Source organism: Plectropomus leopardus, chromosome 12 (assembly GCF_026936395.1).
Source record: "Plectropomus leopardus strain MGB_pleo_1.0 chromosome 12, ASM2693639v1, whole genome shotgun sequence".
Classification (NCBI taxonomy): domain Eukaryota; kingdom Metazoa; phylum Chordata; class Actinopteri; order Perciformes; family Serranidae; genus Plectropomus; species Plectropomus leopardus.
Window position 1 is genome coordinate 9,113,050 of NC_142187.1, and position 15,474 is coordinate 9,128,523.

General features: G+C 34.9%; 1 protein-coding gene across 8 annotated transcripts in view; it reads left to right on the forward strand.

Moving 5' to 3' along the window:
- Positions 1-3,303, forward strand: part of LOC121951317 (disco-interacting protein 2 homolog C) — a 224,121-nt gene extending 220,818 nt beyond the window's left edge. For all 8 annotated transcript variants that reach the window (XM_088085027.1, XM_088085029.1, XM_088085028.1 and 5 more), the window contains one exon: positions 383-3,303. In XM_088085027.1, the coding sequence (XP_087941153.1) occupies positions 383-635 (253 nt within the window). In that variant the 3' untranslated portion in view covers positions 636-3,303. The remainder of the gene's footprint in view (positions 1-382) is intronic.
- The last annotated feature ends 12,171 nt before the right edge of the window (positions 3,304-15,474 follow it).

The following is a 15,474-nucleotide window of genomic DNA, read 5'->3' on the forward strand; positions in this document are numbered from 1 at the left end:
AATGACATCATGACCTCTGTGTGATGACGGCCTAACACAGCTTCATTATTACACAAAGAAGACTGATTACAGTTCAACCCGTTGTGCAATTTCCATCTAAATGCTGTTCAAAATTAGGTTCATTTTTGTAAAAGTCAAACAGTCTACAACATCCAATAATCACCATAAACTAACACAAATGCAGCCAATTCCAGCAGTATTTGTAAGATCTTTCAATTTTGTTTTAGATCAGCATTTCTGCAAAACATGATAAAAATTGTGCTTATTCTATTGCTGGGTTTTAAATACACGTGACAATCCAACAGCATAAAAAAACCCCAAAAAAACAGAGATCCCTGAGGGACATTGGTCATGTTCTTTCTTCTTCTTATGTGTCTCCCAGCGCTGTGTTCACGTGGACCAACCTGCTGGTGGTGGTGGTGGAGCTGGATGGCTCAGAGCATGAGGCCCTGGATCTGGTCCCCCTGGTCACCAACGTGGTCCTGGAGGAGCACTATCTGATCGTGGGCGTGGTGGTGGTGGTCGACATCGGGGTTATCCCTATCAACTCCCGTGGCGAGAAACAGCGCATGCACCTGCGTGATGGCTTCCTGGCCGACCAGCTGGACCCCATTTACGTGGCTTACAACATGTAGCGCCCTGTGGAGGACAATATGGAGGTGAAAAAAGCTTCTTTTTTTTTTTTTTAAAGGAAAATGCAAAGACAGTCTGCTCCTGCGACTGAAAAGAATGAAACCAGAGTCTGACGCATGAGAAAGTAAGTAGTCTACCTTTCTCAGGCAGCACTTGCCCTCAGGCTATGTGCTGCTGCCAACTAGCTCCCAAAATGATGTGGTTGTGTTTAGGTGATTAGCGTCCAGACTGTGGTTTTAATGTGGTGAAGGTGCACTTAAGCCTGAGAGGAAGTGCAGCCGCTCTCATCCAGAGCAACAAAGTTCTCCCATTTGTGCTGACTGTCCCACGAAAAATGGCAATCATGCGTCCCGGAGGCGGAAAAGGACAATCGTTAACAAAGATTCTGGATTTCAAATTGTGTGTGGCTCACTTTAATATTTTCCTGTTAAGTATTTGCTGAAAGTTGCTTGTTTGTTTGTTTTTTTGTTTTTGTTTGTTTTTTAACATGTCCTCAAAAAAGTTTAGGCTATTTTTTTGAGAAGGATATTTCCACAACAACAACAAAACAAACTGTGGCAAAAATGATATTTTACAATATCAACCAATTACAAAGAGCGTGATATGTTTTGATACGAGGGCGGGGTCAGAGGGGGGGGAATCGCAGCTGTCCTTCAATGTTACGGCGAGGTACTAAACGTTCATTTCATGCTAGCTTGTTTTTTGTTTTTGTGTTACATTTTTTATTCATTATTTTACGATCCGTCCGTCGCATTTCAGCGGGAAATCAGTGTGCTAATAGCTAACAGCTGCAGCCTTTAACTCCGTTTATTTTTACATACAAACACGCTTCAACTGAAGCAAAACAATACATAAATTCATATCATGTAAGTATGTACAAAAAGAAACTGATTTAATTTATTTTGTTTCTCTTTTAGAAGTATATGACGAGACATTCAAGAATGTTTTGCTCTTGAATATTTGCTAATATAAAAATAAAACAAAAAAGCATTGTATTATCTTGAGTGAAACACTCTCACGTCAAGCATATTATGGAATAATAGAAATATATGATTAAAGATTATATTAAAAAATGAATAAAGGATTTACACCAGGCAGAAGCACATTGACATGCTGTGCTTCGCCATCTGCATTTTGGTCTGATATGTTTCAATCAGTCACATTAGAAGTGAAGCTTTGAGGAGTTTTATTCCACATGAAGAGTTCTGAACTGAAACATCAACGTTTAATTTAAGTCTGTAAAGGTTTTGACTTTTTTCAGGAGGGAAAAGATTTAAACTTATTCCTTAAACTGATTCATTGGTGTCCTAAAATTAAAAATCATTTACTCACATCGCTAATTAGCGCACTCAACATTTACAAAATGGCCCTTTTACTAAACTGGATACTCTCTGTAGCATCATACAAGGTTTAACAGTTTTTCGTTCTGTGTTAAGTTTAAATGTGAATGTCGATTTTGTTTTTGTTTTTTGTTTGCTTTTTAATAGCTTATTTTCTTTGGCCTTAATTAATAGAAATAATAATAAAAAAACAAACATTTAAAATGTTTTTATTGAACAATTTGGATTTTCTGTTTATAATTCGTCATTTCTGATCAGGTTTTTTGGTTAATAACACTGACATTTAATAGGTTGAAAGTCAAATGCATGCATGAATTAGAGAAACCTAAAATAAAAAAAACAACACATTTTTGATTTGATGACTCAATGTTGATTTTTTCATATCTAACCGGTCCTCTGCAAAGTCATGTTAATTTAAGGAACAAATTATCATTTTGGGAGAAACATCCTACATATTTCAAACCAATTAATTGCTGATATTAGCAGGAAAAAAACTTAGGATACATCAATTATTTGTTATTGTTATTAAGAGCACACGACTAATTCTACTCATAAAAATTATCTTATTAGGCACTGTACTCTTAATGAAAGTGTGAGGCAATGTTAAGTAATTGTGGACCTTTGCTGACCTCTAGTGGTGACAAGAAGGAATTAAAATAACTCTGAATAAATTGGAGTTGGTGTCAAATTAATTTGGATTTCTCACTTTGGATCAGAACTCTTCATGTATCATGTTTACCAGGGGCAAACATGTTTTCTATCTTAAAAATGGATAGGGAATAAAGGTTGATTTCTCTGGGTTTTTTTTTCAAACACTATTTACAGGAATAAAACTCCTCAATTCAAACAGACCAACAAGCAGCACTGGATGATTTTCGGAAAAGGTGAATCCTCATTAACACCTTTGAGTGTCCGCGTTACGGCAGGTAGGCAAGCAGCCGCTACTTTTGTAAATATCAGAGTCAGAAGTCCTTCATATTTTTTACATGGACAGATCAATCAGGGCTCATACAGTGATGTCATGACAGGAATAACTGACTGAAAACAGGAAGTAGAAGGTGAAGGTATTTTACCAGAGACCCTTTAAACTCAGCACAGTGCTGTGGAGAGGTCAAAGGTCAAGGAATTACTCGAATGTTCTAATTTCAAAACACGCAAAGAGAAAAAAAGCACTTTCTTCACAGTTTGTTTCCTTCTTTCTTTTATCAGCGAAATGTATGTTGTCCCCTCCCCAGTATGTTTTTTTTTTAAAGGTTTTAAAAATGTCTTATTGAGTTGACATAAAGTCTTTCAATTAAATAAATATTTCAACAATTTTGACTATAAATAATGGATGTTGGTGTATTTATTATTGTTGGTGTTATTATTATTATTATTATTATTTCTCAGGTTTTTGGGGAATTGTTTTTATGATGTGCCATACGATGATGTTTTTTTACATAATAGGATAATTTTCAGACAAGCTATACTTCTATATTTCACAACCTATTATACAATAATATGAAATTTTGAAGTTGGTTTCAAGGACATAAAATTGTTTGTTTTGCTGTTTTGGACGAAATAGTATAGTATGACTTTTTTATGCATATTTGGTAGACATGCTATAGTAACAAAGCCCTAAAAGGAAGTGTTTCCATACATTATATTTTCTCTGCTTTCTTATGATAACAACATATTTCCAGGTGTTTAAGAAACGAGCGTCGTACTCTCAAGATAACGGCATAATTAAGTTGTTATCTTAAGATTACAACGCTCGTTTCTCGTAACTTATTTTTCTCGTTATCTCGGGAAAACAAAGCTGTTTTCATCGAGATAACAACATAATATTCAGGACACAGCGGCTGGATAAAACAACCACCAACAATGAAACAACTGCTTATTCCTGAAAATGCATGCATGGCGAAGAAAACGAGGGTGAACACCAGAGCTGCGAGCTGCTTTTCCGAGGTGGCGAGAGCTAACAGGAGCTGAAAGGACTCCAAACCGACGGTGAGTTAGCCTACTTTCTGCTTTACAGCTAAAAAAATGTTTTTGACTGTAACACTGTAGACTGTGTGTTGTGTTACTGTGGAGCTAATGTTGCTTGTTTCCAGTGTTAAAGCTGGTTAGCATTTATTTACTGCAGAGGCTAAAAATATCTTTGTGAAGTTACCAAACAGTCTTGTTAGTTTGGATTTATTACTGATATATATGTATGCTCTCATGGTAAAGCATGGAAAGCATGATTTATCCATCTGGTGATTGTGTGTCTGTCAGCGTGCAGGCTGGTTGTTGTGCCCGTCACAGCTGAAGCTGTGTCACTGTCACATAGTGAAATGGCAAGATACATCTAGTGGTGAAAAAACTGTCAGATCACATTTCTAAGTATTTCTGCTCTTTCCACAGGTCCGACATCACCACTGTGAGAAAGGCTGACCTTTGCATCAGGGGTCAGAACCTCGAGCACTATCGATTAACTGACAATCTTATTTTAACGTATTAAAAGCTTGCATACATTCAACACACTTTATGGTATGATGTACATATTTGTAAATATCCTTTCTTCTATTTCATTCATTGTTTTGGTAGTATAATGCACATATTTTTGAATACTGTAAAATTTTTACATTTATTATTCTCTTTGCTTATATATAGCGGGAGAGCAAACAGTAAAATGTCACAATTTTCTCCTGGGGATAAAGTATTCATAATTCTGTTCCAGCTATTTAGCCACAATATACCCAGTATGCAATAATATGTCCTTTTCAGCCATTTTTTTAACATATCAAATATTTCCTTTTTGGACATACTATATTATAGTGTTTTTGGCCATCTCTTCAACATGCTAAAATTATGTTTTTGTCCTTTTTTTTGTTGACATAGTATACTATGATGTGTCTCTACAAGCTATGATATGTCATTTTCAGCCATTTATGTATGTCAAAATTTGAAATTTTTCGGCACACTGTACTGTGGTGTTTTTGGCCATTTTCAACATGCTAAATTTTGATGTTCATGGTCTTTGTTTTGGTATTGTATACTATGACATGTCTCTACAAGACATAATCTGTCATTTTCAGCCATTTTTGTGACGTAAAAATTTGACAATATTTGACATACTTCGCCACGATAATTTTGGTCATTTGCTATAATATGATGTTTTTGGTTGTTTTTGGTCATTTTTTCAACATGCTATACTATGATGTGTCTTGTTTTTCAACACTTTTTTGACATGTCATTTTTTGACATTTTTGCCATACTATACACTATGTTGTTTCTGTTCATTTTTTGACATGCTGTGATTTTTGTGATACTTTTTGGTCGTTTTTTTCAACATGCTATACTCTGGCGCGTTTCTACAAGCTATAATAAGTAGTTTTCAGTCATTTTTGTATGTGAAAATTTGAGATTTTTCAGCAGCCTATACTATGTGGTTTTTTGGCCCTTTTTTCAACATGCTACACTATTGCACATCTCTATGAGCTATAATAAGCAGTTTTCAACCATTTTTGGGACATTTCATATTTTAAGATTTTTTGCCATACTATACTATGTGGTTTTCAACCATTTTTTCAACGTGTCTCTACAAACCATAATAAGGGGTTTTCAGCCATTTTTTGGACATGTCAAAATTAATAAGCGGTTTTCTATTGCCATTTTTGGGACAGGTCAAAATTTGAGATTTTTATAGTATGCAGTTTTTGTCATCTTTTTAAACATGCTATAGTATGAGTTTTTGGTCTTTTTTTGGACATGTTTCTAACATGCTTACTATGGCACATCTCTATGAGCTGAAATAACTGTTTTCAATCATTTCTGACATATTGAAAATTTTCGATTTATCACAGTACAGTATGTGGTTTTTGATCATTTTTTCAACTTGCTATATCATGACTTTATGGCTTTTTTTGGCAATTTTTTCAACATGCTATGCCATGGCACGTCTGTATGAGCTATAATAAGCTGTTTTCAGCCATTTTTGGGACATGTCATATTTTGACATTTTTTCCATACTATAGCCTTACCTTTTCGGTCAATTTTTCAACATGCATTTTAATGGTGTTTTTGGAAGTTTTTGATACATTCTATGCTATGGCGTGTCTTGGGAAGCTAGTTTATGCTGTTTTGAAGTGTTTTCAGCTGTTTTTGGGACATGTCATATTTTGACATTTTTTCCATACTATAGCCTTGCCTTTTCGGTCATTTTTGCAACATGCATTTTTATGTTGTTTTTGGCCGTGTTTGATACATTCGATGCTATGGTGTGTCTTGGCACGCTAGTTTATGCTATTTTGAAGTGTTTTCAGCTGTTTTTTGGGACATGTCATATGTTGAAATATTTTCCATACTATAGCCTTGCCTTCTCGGTCATTTTTGCAATATGCATTTTTATGGTGTTTTTTTGCAGTTTTTGATACATTCGATGCTATGGCGTGTCTTGGCACGCTATTTTATGCTTTTTTGAAGTGTTTTCAGCTGTTTTTGGGAAATGTAATATTTTGACATTTTTTCCATACTATAGCCTTGCCTTTTCGGTCATTTTTTCAACATGCATTTTTATGGTGTTTTTAGCAATTTTTGATTGATTCTATGCTATGGCGTGTCTTGGCGCGCTAGTTTATGCTGTTTTGAAGTCTTTTCAGCTGTTTTTGGGACATGTCATATTTTGAATTTTTTTCCATACTATAGCCTTGCCGTCATTTTTGCAACATGCATTTATTTTGGGGGGGGGGGCAGTTTTTGATACATTCTATGCTATGGCGTGTTTTGACACGCTAGTTTATGCTGTTTTGAAGTCTTTTCAGCTGTTTTTTGGGAAATGTCATATTTTGAAATTTTTTCCATACTATAGCCTTGTCTTTTTGGTCATTTTTTCAACATGCATTTTTATGATGTTTTTTGCAGTTTTTGGTAGATTCGATGCTATGGTGTGTCTTGGCACGCTAGTTTATGCTGTTTTGAAGTATTTTCAGCTGTTTTTGGGACATGTCATATGTTGAAATTTTTTCCATACTATAGCCTTGCCTTCTCGGTCATTTTTGCAATATGCATTTTTATGGTGTTTTTTTGCAGTTTTTGATACATTCGATGCTATGGTGTGTTTTGGCACGCTATTTTATGCTTTTTTGAAGTGTTTTCAGCTGTTTTTGGGAAATGTAATATTTTGACATTTTTTCCATACTATAGCCTTGCCTTCTCGGTCATTTTTGCAACATCAATTTTTATCTTGTTTTAGGCCACTTCTGATGCATGATATGCTATGGCGTGTTTTGGGAGGCTAGTTTATGCTGTTTTGAAGTGTTTTCAGCTGTTTTTGGGACATGTCATATTTTGACATTTTTTCCATACTATAGCCTTGCCTTTTTGGTCAATTTTTCAACATGCATTTTTATGGTGTTTTTGGCAGTTTTTGATACATTCGATGCTATGGAATGTCTTGGAACGCCAGTTTATGCTGTTTTGAAGTGTTTTCAGCTGTTTTTGGGACATGTCATATTTTGACATTTTTTCCATACTATAGCCTTGCCTTTTTGGTCAATTTTTCAACATGCATTTTTATGGTGTTTTTGGCAATTTTTGATTGATTCTATGCTATGGCGTGTCTTGGAACGCCAGTTTATGCTGTTTTGAAGTGTTTTCAGCTGTTTTTGGGATATGTCATATTTTGAAAATTTTCCATAGTATAGCGTTGCCTTTTCGGTCAATTTTGTAAACATGCATTTTTATGGTGTTTTTGGCAGTTTTTGATACATTCGATGCTATGGCGTGTCTTGGCACGCTACTTTATGCTATTGTGAAGTGTTTTCAGCTGTTTTTAGGACATGTCATATTTTGACATTTTTTCCATACTATACCCTTGCCTTTTCGGTCATTTTTTTCAACATGCATTTTTATGGTGTTTTTGGCAATTTTTGATTGATTCTATGCTATGGCGTGTCTTGGCACGCCAGTTTATGCTGTTTTGAAGTGTTTTCAGCTGTTTTTGGGACATGTCATATTTTGACATTTTTTCCATACTATACCCTTGTCTTTTCGGTCAATTTTGTAAACATGCATTTTTATGGTGTTTTTGGCAATTTTTGATTGATTCTATGCTATGGCGTGTCTTTGCACGCTAGTTTATGCTGTTTTGAAGTGTTTTCAGCTGTTTTTGGGACATGTCATATTTTGACATTTTTTCCATACTATAGCCTTGCCTTTTCGGTCAATGTTTCAACATGCATTTTTATGGTGTTTTTGGGCGGTTTTTGATACATTCTCTGCTATAGCGTGTTTTGACACGCTAGTTTATGCTGTTTTGAAGTGTTTTCAGCTGTTTTTGGGACATGTCATATTTTGACATTTTTTCCATACTATAGCCTTGTCTTTTCGGACAATTTTTCAACATGCATTTTTATGTTTTTTTGGGCGTTTTTTGATACAGTCGATGCTATGGCGTGTCTTGGCACGCTAGTTTATGCTGTTTTGAAGTGTTTTCAGCTGTTTTTGGGACATGTCATATTTTGACATTTTTTCCATACTATAGCCTTGCCTTTTCGGTCAATTTTGTAAACATGCATTTTTATGGTGTTTTTGGGCGGTTTTTGATACATTCTCTGCTATAGCGTGTTTTGACACGCTAGTTTATGCTGTTTTGAAGTGTTTTCAGCTGTTTTGGGGACGTCATATTTTGACATTTTTTCCATACTATAGCCTTGCCTTTTCGGTCAATTTTTTAAACATGCATTTTTATGGTGTTTTTGGCAGTTTTTGATACATTCGATGCTATGGCGTGTCTTGGCACGCTACTTTATGCTATTGTGAAGTGTTTTCAGCTGTTTTTGGGACATGTCATATTTTGACATTTTTTCCATACTATAGCCTTGCCTTTTCGGTCAATTTTGTAAACATGCATTTTTATGGTGTTTTTGGCAATTTTTGATTGATTCTATACTATGGCGTGTCTTTGCACGCTAGTTTATGCTGTTTTGAAGTGTTTTCAGCTGTTTTTGGGACATGTCATATTTTGACATTTTTTCCATACTATAGCCTTGCCTTTTTGGTCAATTTTTCAACATGCATTTTTATGGTGTTTTTGGCAATTTTTGATACATTCGATGCTATGGAATGTCTTGGAACGCCAGTTTATGCTGTTTTGAAGTGTTTTCAGCTGTTTTTGGGACATGTCATATTTTGAAAATTTTCCATAGTATAGCCTTGCCTTTTCGGTCAATTTTGTAAACATGCATTTTTATGGTGTTTTTGGCAGTTTTTGATACATTCGATGCTATGGCGTGTCTTGGCACGCTACTTTATGCTATTGTGAAGTGTTTTCAGCTGTTTTTGGGACATGTCATATTTTTACATTTTTTCCATACTATACCCTTGACTGTTCGGTCATTTTTTTCAACATGCATTTTTATGGTGTTTTTGGCAATTTTTGATTGATTCTATGCTATGGCGTGTCTTGGCACGCCAGTTTATGCTGTTTTGAAGTGTTTTCAGCTGTTTTTGGGACATGTCATATTTTGAAAATTTTCCATACTATAGCCTTGCGTGTTTGGTCAATTTTGTAAACATGCATTTTTATGTTTTTTTGGGCGGTTTTTGATACATTCTATGCTATGGCGTGTTTTGACACGCTAGTTTATGCTGTTTTGAAGTGTTTTCAGCTGTTTTTGGGACATGTCATATTTTGACATTTTTCCATACTATAGCCTTGCCTTTTCGGTCAATTTTTCAACATGCGTTTTTATGGTGTTTTTGGCAATTTTTGATACATTCTATGCTATGGCGTGTCTTGGCACACTAGTTTATGATGTTTTGAAGTGTTTTCAGCTGTTTTTGGGACATGTCATATTTTGAAAATTTTCCATACTATAGCCTTGCCTTTTCGGTCAATTTTTTAAACATGCATTTTTATGGTGTTTTTGGCAGTTTTTGATACATTCTCTGCTATGGCGTGTTTTGGCACGCTAGTTTATGCTGTTTTGAAGTGTTTTCAGCTGTTTTTGGGACATGTCATATTTTGACATTTTTTCCATACTATAGCCTTGCCTTTTCGGTCAATTTTTCAACATGCATTTTTATGGTGTTTTTGGCAATTTTTGATACATTCTATGCTATGGCGTGTCTTGGCACGCTAGTTTATGCTGTTTTGAAGTGTTTTCAGCTGTTTTTGGGACATGTCATATTTTGACATTTTTCCATACTATAGCCTTGCGTTTTTGGTCATTTTTTCAATATGCATTTTTATGGTGTTTTTGGCAATTTTTGATACATTCTATGCTATGGCGTGTTTTGACACGCTAGTTTATGCTGTTTTGAAGTGTTTTCAGCTGTTTTTTGGACATGTCATATTTTGACATTTTTTCCATACTATAGCCTTGCGTTTTTGCTCATTTTTTCAACATGCATTTTTATGGTGTTTTTGGGCGGTTTTTGATACATTCTTTGCTATGGCGTGTCTTTGCACGCTAGTTTATGCTGTTTTGAAGTGTTTTCAGCTGTTTTGGGACATGTCATATTTTGACGTTTTTTCCATACTGTAGACTTGCCTTTTGGTCAATTTTTTCAACATGCATTTTATGGTGTTTTTGGCAATTTTGATACATTCTATGCTATGGCGTGTCTTGGCACGCTAGTTTATGCTGTTTTGAAGTGTTTTCAGCTGTTTTTGGGACATGTCATATTTTGACATTTTTTCCATACTATAGCCTTGCCTTTTCGGTCAATTTTTCAACATGCATTTTTATGGTGTTTTTGGCAATTTTTGATACATTCTATGCTATGGCGTGTTTTGACACGCTAGTTTATGCTGTTTTGAAGTGTTTTCAGCTGTTTTTGGGACATGTCATATTTTGACATTTTTTCCATACTATAGCCTTGCCTTTTCGGTCAATTTTGTAAACATGCATTTTTATGGTGTTTTTGGCAATTTTTGATTGATTCCATACTATGGCGTGTCTTTGCACGCTAGTTTATGCTGTTTTGAAGTGTTTTCAGCTGTTTTTGGGACATGTCATATTTTGAAAATTTTCCATACTATAGCCTTGCCTTTTCGGTCAATTTTTTAAACATGCATTTTTATGGTGTTTTTGGCAGTTTTTGATACATTCGATGCTATGGCGTGTCTTGGCACGCTAGTTTATGCTGTTTTGAAGTGTTTTCAGCTGTTTTTGGGACATGTCATATTTTGACATTTTTTCCATACTATAGCCTTGCCTTTTCGGTCAATTTTTCAACATGCATTTTTATGGTGTTTTTGGCAATTTTGATTGATTCTATGCTATGGCGTGTCTTTGCACGCTAGTTTATGCTGTTTTGAAGTGTTTTCAGCTGTTTTTGGGACATGTCATATTTTGAAAATTTTCCATACTATAGCCTTGCCTTTTCGGTCATTTTTTCAACATGCATTTTTATGGTGTTTTTGGGCGGTTTTTGATACATTCTCTGCTATAGCGTGTTTTGACACGCTAGTTTATGCTGTTTTGAAGTGTTTTCAGCTGTTTTTGGGACATGTCATATTTTGACATTTTTTCCATACTATAGCCTTGTCTTTTCGGACAATTTTTCAACATGCATTTTTATGTTTTTTTGGGCGGTTTTTGATACATTCGATGCTATGGCGTGTCTTGGCACGCTAGTTTATGCTGTTTTGAAGTGTTTTCAGCTGTTTTTGGGACATGTCATATTTTGACATTTTTTCCATACTATAGCCTTGCCTTTTCGGTCATTTTTTCAACATGCATTTTTATGGTGTTTTTGGGCGGTTTTTGATACATTCTCTGCTATAGCGTGTTTTGACACGCTAGTTTATGCTGTTTTGAAGTGTTTTCAGCTGTTTTTGGGACATGTCATATTTTGACATTTTTTCCATACTATAGCCTTGCGTTTTTGGTCATTTTTTCAACATGCATTTTTATGGTGTTTTTGGCAGTTTTTGATACATTCTATGCTATGGCGTGTCTTTGCACGCTAGTTTATGCTGTTTTGAAGTGTTTTCAGCTGTTTTTGGGACATGTCATATTTTGACATTTTTTCCATACTATAGCCTTGACTTTTCGGTCATTTTTTTCAACATGCATTTTTATGGTGTTTTTGGCAATTTTGATTGATTCTATGCTATGGCGTGTCTTTGCACGCTAGTTTATGCTGTTTTGAAGTGTTTTCAGCTGTTTTTGGGACATGTCATATTTTGACATTTTTTCCATACTATAGCCTTGTCTTTTCGGACAATTTTTCAACATGCATTTTTATGGTGTTTTTGGCAATTTTTGATTGATTCTATGCTATGGCGTGTCTTGGCACGCCAGTTTATGCTGTTTTGAAGTGTTTTCAGCTGTTTTTGGGACATGTCATATTTTGACATTTTTTCCATACTATAGCCTTGTCTTTTCGGTCATTTTTTCAACATGCATTTTTATGGTGTTTTTGGGCGGTTTTTGATACATTCTCTGCTATAGCGTGTTTTGACACACTAGTTTATGCTGTTTTGAAGTGTTTTCAGCTGTTTTTGGGACATGTCATATTTTGACATTTTTTCCATACTATAGCCTTGCCTTTTCGGTCAATTTTGTCAACATGCATTTTTATGGTGTTTTTAGGTTTTTGATACATTCTATGCTATGGCGTGTTTTGACACGCTAGTTTATGCTGTTTTGAAGTGTTTTCAGCTGTTTTTGGGACATGTCATATTTTGACATTTTTCCATACTATAGCCTTGTCTTTTCGGTCATTTTTTCAACATACATTTTTATGGTGTTTTTGCAATTTTGATACATTCTATGCTATGGCGTGTCTTGGCACGCTAGTTTATGCTGTTTTGAAGTGTTTTCAGCTGTTTTTGGGACATGTCATATTTTGACATTTTTTCCATACTATAGCCTTGCCTTTTCGGTCAATTTTGTAAACATGCATTTTTATGGTGTTTTTGGCAATTTTTGATTGATTCTATGCTATGGCGTGTCTTTGCACGCTAGTTTATGCTGTTTTGAAGTGTTTTCAGCTGTTTTTGGGACATGTCATATTTTGACATTTTTCCATACTACAGCCTTGTCTTTTTGGTCAATTTTTCAACATGCATTTTTATGGTGTTTTTTTGGCAATTTTTGATTGATTCTATGCTATGGCGTGTCTTGGCACGCTAGTTTATGCTGTTTTGAAGTGTTTTCAGCTGTTTTTGGGACATGTCATATTTTGACATTTTTCCATACTATAGCCTTGCCTTTTCGGTCAATTTTGTAAACATGCATTTTTATGGTGTTTTTGGGCGGTTTTTGATACATTCTCTGCTATAGCGTGTTTTGACACGCTAGTTTATGCTGTTTTGAAGTGTTTTCAGCTGTTTTTGGGACATGTCATATGTTGACATTTTTCCATACTATAGCCTTGTCTTTTCAGTCAATTTTTCAACATGCATTTTTATGGTGTTTTTGGGCGGTTTTTGATACATTCTCTGCTATGGCGTGTCTTGGCACGCTAGTTTATGCTGTTTTGAAGTGTTTTCAGCTGTTTTTGGGACATGTCATATTTTGACATTTTTTCCATACTATAGCCTTGCCTTTTCGGTCAATTTTGTAAACATGCATTTTTATGGTGTTTTTGGCAATTTTTGATTGATTCTATGCTATGGCGTGTCTTGGCACGCTAGTTTATGCTGTTTTGAAGTGTTTTCAGCTGTTTTTGGGACATGTCATATATTGACATTTTTCCATACTATAGCCTTGCCTTTTCGGTCAATTTTTCAACATGCATTTTCATGGTGTTTTTGGCAATTTTTGATTGATTCTATGCTATGGCGTGTTTTGACACACTAGTTTATGCTGTTTTGAAGTGTTTTCAGCTGTTTTTGGGACATGTCATATTTTGACATTTTTTCCATACTATAGCCTTGCGTTTTTGCTCATTTTTTCAACATGCATTTTTATGGTGTTTTTGGCAATTTTTGATACATTCTTTGCTATGGCGTGTCTTTGCACGCTAGTTTATGCTGTTTTGAAGTGTTTTCAGCTGTTTTTGGGACATGTCATATTTTGACATTTTTCCATACTATAGCCTTGCCTTTTCGGTCAATTTTTCAACATGCGTTATTATGGTGTTTTTGGCAATTTTGATACAATCTCTGCTATAGCTTGTCTTGGCACCCTAGTTTATGCTGTTTTGAAGTGTTTTCAGCTGTTTTTGGGACATGTCATATTTTGACATTTTTCCATACTATAGCCTTGCCCTTTCGGTCAATTTTTCAACATGCATTTTTATGGTGTTTTTGGCAATTTTTGATTGATTCTATGCTATGGCGTGTCTTGGCACGCTAGTTTATGCTGTTTTGAAGTGTTTTCAGCTGTTTTTGGGACATGTCATATTTTGACATTTTTTCCATACTATAGCCTTGCCTTTTCGGTCAATTTTGTAAACATGCATTTTTATGGTGTTTTTGGCAACTTTGATTGATTCTATGCTATGGCGTGTTTTGACACGCTAGTTTATGCTGTTTTGAAGTGTTTTCAGCTGTTTTTGGGACATGTCATATGTTGACATTTTTCCATACTATAGCCTTGTCTTTTCGGTCATTTTTTCAACATGCATTTTTATGTTTTTTTGGGCGGTTTTTGATACATTCTTTGCTATGGCGTGTCTTTGCACACTAGTTTATGCTGTTTTGAAGTGTTTTCAGCTGTTTTTGGGACATGTCATATTTTGACATTTTTTCCATACTATAGCCTTGCCTTTTCGGTCAATTTTGTAAACATGCATTTTTTTGGTTTTTTTGGCAATTTTTGATTGATTCTATGCTATGGCGTGTTTTGACACGCTAGTTTATGCTGTTTTGAAGTGTTTTCAGCTGTTTTTGGGACATGTCATATTTTGACATTTTTTCCATACTATAGCCTTGCCTTTTCGGTCAATTTTTCAACATGCATTTTTATGGTGTTTTTGGCAATTTTTGATTGATTCTATGCTATGGCGTGTCTTTGCACGCTAGTTTATGCTGTTTTGAAGTGTTTTCAGCTGTTTTTGGGACATGTCATATTTTGACATTTTTTCCATACTATAGTATTGCCTTTTCGGTTATTTTTTCAACATGCATTTTTATGGTGTTTTTAGGCAATTTTGATACATTCTCTGCTATAGCGTGTTTTGACACACTAGTTTATGCTGTTTTGAAGTGTTTTCAGCTGTTTTTGGGACATGTCATATTTTGACATTTTTTCCATACTATAGCCTTGTCTTTTTGGACAATTTTTTAAACATGCATTTTTATGGTGTTTTTTGCAATTTTTGATACATTCTTTGCTATGGCGTGTCTTTGACACGCTAGTTTATGCTGTTTTGAAGTGTTTTCAGCTGTTTTTGGGACATGTCATATTTTGACATTTTTTCCATACTATAGCCTTGTCTTTTCGGACAATTTTTCAACATGCATTTTTATGGTGTTTTTGGCAATTTTTGATACATTCGATGCTATGGCGTGTCTTTGCACGCTAGTTTATGCTGTTTTGAAGTGTTTTCAGCTGTTTTTGGGACATGTCATATTTTGACA